Here is a 12,853-nt window from a genome sequence, read left to right as displayed (position 1 = left end):
TTTTATTGTCAGTTTAGTGATAATGAATTAACATGTTAACTAATGAAGCTGTATGTTTTCAAAGTTTTACTGAACAATAAAAAATAATCAGGGGTCTCATTTATAAAGCGTGCCAGTTCCCGCGCAAAGGTTGTGATCTATAAAAACAAACTTGACGGGAGAATGTGCGCACCTTTAAGCAAACTTTGAGCCGTGCGTACGCACATTCTGGAGACAAAAGTGATATATGAATTGATCACTTTTCCAGTGACACGCCGTTTTATGACAGCGAGGAGCGCTGGAAGCACAATAATTCCTCTTTAAACTAAACTGCAGATGTTATGACAAAATATTTTTTCGAGAATGACGATCAGTGATGCACACTTAACTTAGATATTATGGAAGACACTGCTGGATTCGGTGGTCGAACGGTCCGTTGTCCAGTTTGAATATGTCCAATAATATCTTACTGTACAGCCACAGCTGCAGGAGGTGTTGATGTCGTGTGAAGGATCTTCAAACAATTACCATATGAAGGATATATTTTGAGGAAAACGGTAAGATTTCAATGTTTTCTTTTGAAAATACTTTGTCAGTGACGTGCCGAGTCAGACAATTGTATTTACACTGCAATAAATAAGTAGTCCGATCTGTTTCCACTAAAAATAGCCTATAAACTTCCTAAAAGATATGTTCACCTCCTTATCAGCAAAACTGCATAAATTTGATTTGAATTGTTTAAAACTATTAAAATACTATCTGGCCAGTGGAAATGAATGAATCAACTCTATCCTAAAACCTTTATCTGAAGTATTTTATACAATTTTGTTTTTATGGATATTTTGATATATTTATTCTAAAACATAAAGAGGATATTGGATGATCTTTATCAATATAATGTGTGGCACAAATGGCATTTATAGTCCATATCTAATATTTTCCAATGTCTTGGAAAAAGATATCTATGGAAATGATATGCAGATGAGGTTATGCATAGGCGTCGTAAGCTCCATATATGGTTATTTCGGGGAGGAGACAGGGTGGAGATGTATGGAAGTAAATTAATGCCAAATGTTTTTGAAATAAAAAGCTTGTTGAATTGCTCTAAATGAAAAAAAATATGCATTACATTAGCTGTACTTGCATTTAGATGCACTGTATTTTTAAGGCTTGCATTTTTATGGGCTGAAATTCAACACAGTCGTATATTTAGGCTGTGAATATTTCAATTAAAAATATTTCACACACATTTTCATTATTAAAAATTAAATAATTCATATTCACATTTCAAATTTCACTTCCAAGATATTTATTCTGTTTAAAAATACAACCTATAAAATTCGACTAGAAATTTTCAGTCCATTTTATTTCACTTTACAAATTCGCTTCCACAAATTCAGTGGCTCAAATTCGGCAGAAAATTCAACATTTCACATCCGGGAACTGCAGGAAGAGCAGTAGAGTGCCGATGCATCATCTCTATCTGCTGTTAGTCTTCTTCACCAGCAGGTGTCGCTAGCGGCTGTTTAGGAAGACCAAAGCAACGCTAGTAAGTCATCATTCATTCATAAAAACGGATTTACAGAAATGGAGCAAGTGGTAAGTGAATGTGTGATGATTATCAGGGCCAGTATAAATGCAGAAAAGCTGATAAAGACACAAAAGCTGCATTTATGTTTAATTCAGTGTATTTACGCTTACTTTCCCAGTGTAGCTACAGCTTTCTCTCCAGTGAACAAGATAACGTTATTGCCCGATGCTGGTGTATAGATCAAACGTTAAATCTGAGATATACATATATTTCTCTCTGTTGATAAGTTTCCTTAACTTTATATCGCAGCGCGGTGTTGTAATAATAGGGTTTCCCTCATCCGTCATAGGATTCCCCTGCCATCAGGACATATAAAACTCTTAACACAGCTTAATGGACTCGTACAGTGATATAAAAGACCAAACTCGCACCTCATTTGTGATGTAGGTTAGACTATATAGGCTCCAAGAAAGCAGATACTGGCATTAAGTTGATTTGACGCTGAACGTTTGATTATGATATTCGAAAATTTAGGGACCGTCTCTAAAGTTACGACATTTGGTATTCACGTTTCTACCTTCTACCAAAATCTTGTAGACACACACACAAACACACCTCACTCAAAGCACATGCATATATACTATTTCTTTTTTTTTTTTTTTACATGTTCATCACACAATTTTTTTTACTTTGTTCATTTTTTATTTTACCTGATCATAGATTATCCTGCTTATACAAATTTTAAATAAAATTTAGAAATAAAATTAACTAAGTAGAACTAATTGTGTGATGAATGTGTAAAAAAAAGGAAAAGTATATGTGCATGTACTTTGAGTTGAGTGTGTTTGAATGTGTGTGTGTGTGTGTGTGTGTGTGTGTGTGAGAGAGAGAGAGAGAGAGAGAGAGAGAAGGGTGCATCACTCTTCGACCTGGCACCTATAGATGAACACTTCACAGGTAGTTTTGGTGATTGTAAATCATTCTCATCAAATGTTATTGAGCTTCTAATTATCCAATACAGTAGTGAAATACATAGCAATCTTTACATATTACTTGACAGTTTATTTGGAAACACTTTACAGTAAGGTTCATAATGTATTAACTAATGTGAACTATCCATGAGCAACACATTTGTTGTTGTATTTGTTCATCTTTGTTAACGTTAATAAAAATACAGCAGTTCATTGTTCATGTTACTTCACTATGCATTAACTAAAGTTGACAAATACAACTCTTGATTTTAATAATGTATTAGTAAATGCTGGAATTAACATTAACAAAGATTAGTAAGTGCTGTAGAAGTGCAGTTCATTGTTCGTTCATATCAACTATTTAATATAAAGTGTTACCTTTTATTTTAATAAACATCAATAATCTAAAAGGTTTGCATTATACCTGACACCTAGATAAACACTTTAGAGTTGGTTTTGTGACTAAGTCATTCTCTTTAAATGCTATTGAAGGTAGAAACGTGAATACAGAATGTCGTAACTTTAGAGACGGTCCCTAAATTTTCGAATATTATAATCAAACGTTCAGCGTCAAATCAACTTAATGCCAGTATCTGCTTTCTTGGAGCCTATATAGTCTAACCTACATCACAAATGAGGTGCGAGTTTGGTCTTTTATATCACTGTACGAGTCCATTAAGCTGTGTTAAGAGTTTTATATGTCCTGATGGCAGGGGAATCCTATTATTACAACACCGCGCTGCGATATAAAGTTAAGGAAACTTATCAACAGAGAGAAATATATGTCTATCTCAGATTTAACGTTTGATCTATACACCAGCATCGGGCAATAACGTTATCTTGTTCACTGGAGAGAAAGCTGTAGCTACACAGGGAAAGTAAGCGTAAATACACTGAATTAAACATAAATGCAGCTTTTTGTGTCTTTATCAGCTTTTCTGCATTTATACTGGCCCTGATAATCATCACACATTCACTTACCACTTGCTCCATTTCTGTAAATCCGTTTTTATGAATGAATGATGACTTACTAGCGTTGCTTTGGTCTTCCTAAACAGCCGCTAGCGACACCTGCTGGTGAAGAAGACTAACAGCAGATAGAGATGATGCATCGGCACTCTACTGCTCTTCCTGCAGTTCCCGGATGTGAAATGTTGAATTTTCTGCCGAATTTGAGCCACTGAATTTGTGGAAGCGAATTTGTAAAGCGAAATAAAATGGACTGAAAATTGCTAGTCGAAATTTATAGGTTGTATTTTTAAACAGAATGAATATCTTGGAAGTGAAATCTAAAAGGTGAATGTGAATTATTGAATTTTTAATAATGAAAATGTGTGTGAAATATTTTTAATTGAAATATTCACAGCCTAAATATACGACTGTGTTGAATTTCAGCCCATAAAAATGCAAGCCTTAAAAATACAGTGCATCTAAATGCAAGTACAGCTAATGTAATGCATATTTTTTTTCAAATAGTGCAATTCAACAAGCTTTTTATTTCAAAAACATTTGGCATTATTTTACTTCCATAGAGATGCACGTACGCACAATCTTCCGCTGACTGGGATTTATAAAGGGATTTGTGCGCCGGTTCTGGCGTACGCATGGTTTTATAAATCTGATTTTTTTTGTGCGTAGGCAGAATCTAGCTTTTGCGCGTACGTACACTTTTAGTAGGGATCCTACACACAGTTTTATAAATGAGACCCCTGAACATTTCTAATCATTAGGGCATGTTGTAATCCAGATTAAAATATAAAAAGGTTTAGGTTTGAAAATAAATATGCTTTTAAGACTTTTTTAAGTATTCAGTATTTGGTGCTGTGATGAACACCACTGAGATTACAAAAAAAATGAATGGCTGTTTGAAGCATTTTAAAAACTTCACTAGCGCAGTTACTTTGCACGGTTTCCGTGGTAACCGCTGCACGCTGCTGTTCCATCAGCGCCCTCTGCTGTCAGAGAGTGAACGCGCACTTTCTGAGCGCGTGTATACAATACAGCGGTGTTGTGCATGTTATATGATTGATGGGTAAAGTATTCTTAATTGCCGTATAAAAAAATAATAATTGGTAATAAATTATTATTCTGAAGTGCCGACGATTACAATATCGTGCATATTCATTATCGCGATTTATCGCATTTCCGAATATCAGCACAAGTCTAGTTCTGGCCTTAATAAAGCCTGAACCTCGTTGTCGATCCATCTGTAGTAATTTTTAAACTACACTGTTGATTCGAATAGCAAACAACTCTTACTGCATGCGAAATTCTGCATTAACTCAACCAATTAGCATGTTCAGCGTCCAAGTCCCACCCCTGAAAGTTCCTGAACTTTGAAAAAGCACTACCTCGCGAGCAGGGACTGTTTGAGGGGGCAATTTTTACCTGGATCTTCATTTAGGCCCCTTTTCCTGCAGTCAAAACACACCGAGTACCACCCTAAAGTCCCTAGCTCCTGGGGAAAGTTCCTGCATTGAAAACGCGACTATAGATAAATATTAAGGGCATGTTTACACGACAACGATGTACTAAAAACATTTTACAGACAACAACGTTGTCAAAACGATCCCCATTCACACGGATCCGCCAAAACAACTAAAACCACTGTTATATATGCCAGGCCAGTAGTTGGCGATGTCACTTTGTAAAGAAACACTACGTGCCTAAAGACAGACTGAACACTCAATACACATGCGCATGACATCACAGTTTTCACAAATTCATGTTTTTGTAGTTTTTATTAGATGATAACAGTATTGAAACCTATTTTCAGGCCCCCAAAACACTGTTGACGTGTAAATGAATGGCCAAAAATACATAAGTTTTCAGTTTTTAGTTCAAAACGGTGTAATATAAATGTATGGTTTGTAAAACAAAGAAAAGGATGATGGTTAGTATGCAACAACCGTGGGAAACTCAGTAACGTGCAATGCGCGCATGTCAAAAGATTAAATCAGATTAAATTTAAAACTTGTGACATGATCGACACATCATCCCATCACCTTCAACATCATCTTATTTAGCCTTCATGTAAACACTATAATCGGATTCATCAGTCGGAATGATTTCATTCTGACAAACAAAAGTTGTCCGTGTAAATGTAGCTAGTGATACTGTGCATATTTGGTATTTTGAGGTTACTACAGATATTTTTGAGTGAAATATTACACTATATATTTAAATTAAATATAAAATTCATACTTGTTAGCATTAAACAAAACAACAAAACAAAAACAAACACCAAACAAATCTATTGCAAAACAAAACAAGAACCAAACAAAAGCTAAACACAAACCAAATACACAAAACAAAAAAGCAAAAATTATTTTTTAGACAATATTTTAAAACAAAAACATAAAATGTAGATAAAATTAGATGAAGGGGCAGCACAAGGGTCTTACCATAGACAATGGGTTGTGCCTCTGTGAGCTGTTCTTCCTCTTTCCTCAAAGACTCCGAAGCATCCAACTTATCAACCTGAATGAAGAGCGAGAAAGAAGAACAAAAGAGGAAGAGTGAGAAAAGATAAATACCCTGAAGAAAGGGGGGTAATGACTGATGGAAGGGACCATTCATGGGAGATGCATAAAGCCAAGCTTAATACAAGGTGCACACGCTTTCAAAGCAGGTCTCAGGGCACAAGCTTCTTGCAAAGGCACTTCATACCCGATGACAAACCACTGAAATAAGTAATCTACTATGTACTATTAGTCTATGCATTTCACATGTGATCATGGACACTATGGCTTTATATGTCCTCTATGATTCAGTCAATAACAGAAGACATGGTACTAATAGTAGATGGTCCCCCATACAGTCAGTCAGTATCCTATTATTTAACAGTGCATATGTAGAAAACAGAACCCTCTTAAGGTGCGGTCACATTAGCGAAATATCGGCGCAATTTCACAGGGAAAAGAAGTCCATCGTCAAGTGTATCAAAGCATAAATCATAGCTCTCACATGAGTCAGCTTTCTATTGGTCAGTACAGTGACTTATAATGACCAACTAGACCTGATGCGAAATTTGTGTCCTCACGTGAAACTCCCAAATGCATAGATTTCTGGATTTCACCTGTGAAAATTTGCCGAGTAACAGTAAATGTGACCGCACCTTTAGTCAAACTGAAGGTCTAACTTGATGTTATGTGTGAAGAAATGCTGTGTGAATATTTTAATGGGAGGACGCTGCTCATTGGACAGGTTGCCCCTGCGAGGAAAAGGAAGTCATTGCAAAAATGATATAAACGAAAACTTACTAAAGTCCTATAGGCGTCTTACCACCATAAAATAACTCAAATTATAATAATCTGATATAGCTGATAAACATGACCAATAAGCAAGTAAAAGCTGAGTTACAAAGGTTAGAGAAGTCTCCTGGGTGTCTTACCCATCCTTGAGTGATTTGAATTATGATTTAAAGCAATAGTTCACCTAAAAAGTGCAATTCTGTCACCCTCATTTCATTTTAAATCTGTATGACTTTTAATTTCCATGAAACACAAAAGGAATCATTCTGAAGAATGTTCAAGCGGCTCTTTCTCATATTATGAAAGTGAATGGGGACTAGGGTTGTTGAGCACCAAAAATAAAAAAAATGAACATAAAAGTGGTTCTTGTGACTATATTCCAAGTCTTCTGAAGTCAGACGATAACTCAGTATGAGAAAATTTGACTACTATTGTACATTTTATTTTATGGAAAAGAGCACCTGGAACATTCTTCAAAATTTCTCCTTTTGCGTTTCACAGTAGAAATAAAGTCGCACAAGTTTGGAATGACTTGAGCGTGAGTAAATAGTTACAAAATGTTCATTTTGGGGTGAATTATTCCTTTAAAAGTTAAAAGGCGTTTGGGTTCAGTTCTCTACATAGAGCTGGTGTCAACATTTAAAAGTTAAAGAATTATGTTGTTGAGTAGGCTTAAAAGAGATCGGCAGGTCAAAGTTTCGTTGAGAGGGAAAAATCATGCCACAGGTGTAGTTTGTTATTCCTATGTTAAAAAGAGTGCATGAGAGAAAGGCAGAGTAAGAGTGAGGTGTGACGGGGTGAGAGATGGTTTATTCAGCCATTCACGGCTTCCAGAGGCAGGCAAAGCCAACAGCCACGATCCCTGACCGTTCAAGGGTGCTACTAACACGGTAAAACACATGCTTGTAAAGTATCTACAGCAAACAATGGTTTTATTTTTGTGAAGGACCACACTTTCTCATAGCTGTCGCTAGATTGTAGCTTGAAAGCGAATCGAGCAACCATGCACCTCTTAGTCCGAGACAAACAACATTCAATTCGGTATGAAATTAAATAAGAATTTTGAAAATGTGGTCACTTCTTTTTGCCGTCATCTCATTATTTAACCTAATTACCTACAACTGAATTAGCTGATGAACATTAACAATCTGTGATTTTGAATTTAATGGGGGAAAAAAAGTCTAGTTGACAATGACAACAATCAATGAAATGACCGTTTAGTGGCGTTCATCAGCTAATTCCAGCTTTTTACCATCTACAGGTCTGAGGCAAACTACCACAGCGTCTGGCAAACGAATGGTCAGTAATCTAGAGGAAACTCAAGGAAAGTCTAGTTAAGGTGTATTTAAAAGCAGCAGAGTGACATGGGAGGGAAGAAATCATGCAGATTCTTCAAAGTTTCAGTCTTCCAAACTACAAGGGTTAAAGATGGAATAAGAGTGAACCTTCACCTTTTCCTTAATTGCATCAACCTGAAAGGAAATTTAAGAGTGGCAGCTTAAGAAAAAAAGCAAACTTAACAATCCAGTATTGCAAAAAGCAGGTAGAGAACAAATGCAGCAATCACCAGAAGTGTTAAAAGAACTGAACAGCGGGAAATCATAGAAGATACAAATCAAATGTCCTCCCTGTTACTCCACTAGCATTTGCTTTTCACTGGCTGTTTAAATGAATGAATATTACCTAGTGTAACTAAAAAGGTGATGAAATATTCATGAATAAATGTCTGAACAAGTTCATGAATGACATAATTAAAACTTCATAAAACCTAAGATGCAGTAGCATGTCTTTAAATTATTCAAATATGGAAAGAAGGTACTACAATTATGTTCCGAAAACAAAACGAGCAGCCTAACTAGACAGCTTTTTAAGTCATTGCATACACTATCGTTCAAAGTTTGCAGTCAATAAGATTTTCTTAAAGAAATGAATACTTTTATTCAGCAAAGACAAATTAAATTTGAATTGAGTTCTTTTAACACAGATACTAATAATACATGTCCCTCAAGCACCAAATCAGCATATGAGATTGATTTCTGAGGGATCATGTGACACTGAAGACTGAAGGAGACTGTTAAATGAAATCTTTGCACAAATGTCAAAATGAAGAGTGTATGCATTGACGTCACTTTCTCGCCGGGATGCCCCATCAGCTGGACTGAGTGGCAAAACATTGTGCTACATGACTGGATTTAATAGGGGAAACTGCGAAAACGGGAGTAAAACAAACTATTACCTTCTTAAATTAAAAGGCAGTTGGATTCAACGGTGTCCCTTACAACTCACCAAAGAACAAGTGGTCCATGAACATTGACGTGTGGCCAGGAATCGGGTTTCCTGGCGTTTATATGTACCCGATTTAAATGCTTTAAATACAATATAAGTAGATCTAAATCGGGATTTTGTCATTGTTATATATCGTCATATCCCTAAAACTCATTATAGATAACATTATGATTTTCGGTGAAGCTGCTTGGAAACGATGTGTACTGTGAACAGCTATACAAATAAATTTGACTTGATGCTTGGTCACACTTCATGCTTGGATATTCTGGTTATTTCAATATATTTTGTAAATATTTTTAAAGTTATCTAGACAACTGTCAGCTGTTACCGTCAGGCAGTTCAGCTCTGTAAACAATCCATTCAAGAAGTCCTTTGTCCCCCTTTGTAGAACACAAGGCTCATCATAATGGATGTTTTTTTAATAAACACAGACAAAAATATTAGTTACGCAGAATATAAGATGGGAAATATTTAGAGTTGTCAATACAATATATGACTAGTTCTAGGGTGTGATTTTACCCCAAAATTCAACATATCTCTGACACAAAACGGTAACTGCAAATCCACGTTTCGCTGCCTGAAGTCCAGTTGTTTCTGTGAATTGCAGCGATCCATTTGCTTCTCTTTTCTGTAGCTTTCAGCAGTCTGTAAAAAATGGCTCAGATTTCTGGTTGAATCTATTTGTACAGTCAATCGCACAGCTCTTTCCTATTTTAGATGTGTTTTGTGTGTTATTCACAGCACTCACACTAACACCACAGTCACTCAGTAGGTATAACCGCGGTGACTCCCAGCTACTGTGATATCACACGCATACCTTCTATATCCATTTTTCAAACTGTACATTTGTGATACCTAAACTCACTTGTGGCATTTTAAACAAATGATTTTAGCTTTTAGCGTTTTAATTTTAATTTACTTAAAAGAATACAAGTCATTTAGTCATTTATCAATCATAAAATGAAAAATAGATGAAAAAGGTCAAGAAAAATATTTTTACTGAAAGGTGTCAATAAATGTTTGTTTTTAGCAAACAGGTAGGGTGCTATGTATTTGTTTATTTGAATACTGCACTGTTAACTCAGCAACATTCCAATGTCAAACTTTATTGGAATAATTTGCAAGTCAATATTAGAAGGCAGTCGCTCCATGTAGCAGCTCACTAGGTTTTGGAACAGAACTAAAGGTGGTTCCACTGAGAAAAGGCTTATTCTAAAGCAAGGGTCTTTAACCGGGGGTCCGCAACCCCTAGGGCAGAGGTCGGCAATTATTTTGGCAGCGGGGCCAAAAAAAATTTCACCACTAGATGGCAGGCCAGAACATAGTCAAAGGATAATTTGAATGAATTAATGCAACTAGAATTGCCTGTGACAGACTGTAACAGTGTCTTTTGTAACTGTTACTCTGTGTTAAATCCTGTAGTAGGACAGTCATCAACAAAAAGCCACATTTGTGTGGCGGTGTCCGGGTTTTAGCATGGATAAATTAACCTGACCTGGCAAGTATCTTCATTCACCAACTTGCAAAACAGTCCGCCTTGCTAAAACACACATAGGCCTATGTGGGAGATGTGGAATGGATAAAAATATCTCTCAAAAAATAAAAGAGGACTTAAATAAGCCTATTAATGGCATGTTTGAATCATGCTCTTAAACGGTTTTATTTCCTCTCTCCATATTATGAATAATAAATGTGTATCATTTTAATTTGTTTGTTACACAATGGAGCCTAACTTATTGTAATAATTATTTGATGTAGCTGACTTTTACACATCCTCACGTACTAAACTGCTTTTATTTAAATTGTTTGTGTGCTGGAGGTATGCTATTATGTCATGTCTAGAGTGATGTTAACATTTAAGCTAGCTGGTGAGAGAAAACGGCACTATCAAAGAGTCTAAAGAGGAAAGTTGACAGCGAAAACAGGGCATACCAAGAAGAATGGAAAGACAACTATGCGTTCTTACCTAGTTTTGTGAATGCAAAGCCGGTGTTTTCAAAGAATATAACACCATGTCTACAGCGGACTATTAGACGGCACCACAAGACAAAGACCTATTTCAGAACCAGCCGCTATTAAAATAAGATGGCTGCGGGCCAGATATGGCCAACCACTGCCCTAGGGGTTCCACAGAGGTGCTGCAGGTGGTCCGCCAATTAATGTTTGATCACAAATCATTTTAAAACATGGGTAAAAACATCACAAAGTCAATTTTAATATATTTTCTTTAATATATTTCAAATTTAATATATTATAAATTTAATATATAAGCACCCCTCAAATGAAAGCAAGGGCACCCTCAGTTGATACTGTAATAATCATAGATTTTGTGTTTGAGCTCTGGAGAACTTCAAATGTTTCTATTTGAAGCAGTGAGAAATGTAGCCAATCACAATTATGTTTGTTGATCTCTTGAACGCAGTGACCAATCAGATGTCTTTAGTCAGAATCTATTCACTGGTCAAAACGAGTGAGTTCTGCACTCTCACAAATCCTCTCATTAACAAACAAAGACAAGATGTAAGTAAGAGATTCATTATGCAGTGTACACAACTTTATTGACTTTAATGGAACTTGGTGAGAACGCAAACTGAGATGAGAGACACTATTAAGTGATTGTAAAGGGAGCGGTCTTTGCACGTTTTAGAGGCTATATTTAATCCATTGAATAAAAGTTTTTTCATACTGCTAAGAGGACAGACGGCCAATTACACACTGCAATATTTCTTAAGTGACATCTACATAGAAATGCAGGATTCACTCTCGAAATAGCAACTGACATAGTGCTAACTAGCACGGGACTAAAATATGGCATGTCCAAATAGATGCGCAATGTACATCTGCACTTTACTAGAGAACCCGCACTAATTTCAGACACATTCCTAATTGTCAATTTTTAGTTTTAGTAAACTTTAAGCTTTAATGTTTAATTGTCCATCTGACAGTAAAATAAAATGTGAATTTTTAATAAACTCGAATCTAAAGTTCAGGTAAATGTTTATTTGTCAATCTAACTAGTTAAATTAAAATGTATGACTACAAATCCATTCAAATAACTGTAAACAACTAATGAATCAAGATTTTTATCGCAACATATATACTTTTTATGATGCATAAATATCAATTTTAACAATGAAAAGTAATATACAGGCATTCATGCATGTACAACAACAATAACATGCATAGATCTAATCTACTGTCTTAACATAATGAAACCATCATATTATGGTTGGTTTTTATTAATATCGAAGGCTATATACTTAATATGTAGCTCTGTTTTACACATTTTGTATATGGGGTCCCTGCTACAGGTCTCTATCGCCTAAGGGGTTTTGCCCTGAAAAACATTGAAGACCCTTATTCTAAAGCACCATCATCGCAAACCATGTCCACCATCAGACCCAGCGGATCCTCTAGATGGAGGCTCACCTTGGTGAGGTACTCCCTCATGACCTGGATGAAGTAGGGCATGGAGAAGTCCATGAGATTGTGCCTCCACGCGGTCTCCAGCACCACGTCGGGCCTCAGCAGGTCGTAACAGGTAAACAGGCAGGCGGCAAAACACTCTTTCTTGTCATCCTGCAAGAACCACTGCAGCAGCTCCTCAGCCAGCTCTGTATCCTTTGACTCTGAAGCATACTGCATTGCGTCCTGTGGAAAAGTGACAAAAACAAAGATTCCGTTGAATGTCCTGCAAAAAAAATGTAAAAAATTATTTAAAAAATTGAGAGCTTTTCAAATTGGGGTCAGTGGGCTGAAAAGGAATGCTATGAGTGCTGTCAATAAATTCATTTTTAATATTTTTATATTGTAATAATTTCACATTTATTGCC

At 36.0% G+C, this 12,853-nt stretch overlaps 1 protein-coding gene across 1 annotated transcript in view; it reads right to left on the bottom strand.

Moving 5' to 3' along the window:
- cltcb (clathrin, heavy chain b (Hc)) overlaps positions 1-12,853 on the bottom strand; it is a 43,860-nt gene that overhangs the window by 1,766 nt on the left and 29,241 nt on the right. The window contains exons 30-31 of the mRNA XM_067365514.1: positions 12,450-12,671; positions 5,886-5,961 (exon numbers count right to left, since the gene is read on the bottom strand). Coding sequence (XP_067221615.1) covers positions 5,886-5,961; positions 12,450-12,671 — 298 coding nt within the window. The remainder of the gene's footprint in view (positions 1-5,885; positions 5,962-12,449; positions 12,672-12,853) is intronic.

The sequence above is a fragment of the Chanodichthys erythropterus genome, chromosome 17 (assembly GCF_024489055.1).
Source record: "Chanodichthys erythropterus isolate Z2021 chromosome 17, ASM2448905v1, whole genome shotgun sequence".
In the NCBI taxonomy this organism is placed as follows: Eukaryota; Metazoa; Chordata; class Actinopteri; order Cypriniformes; family Xenocyprididae; genus Chanodichthys; species Chanodichthys erythropterus.
Note: the sequence above shows the minus strand (reverse complement) of the source record. Positions and strands in the feature narration are given on the sequence as shown.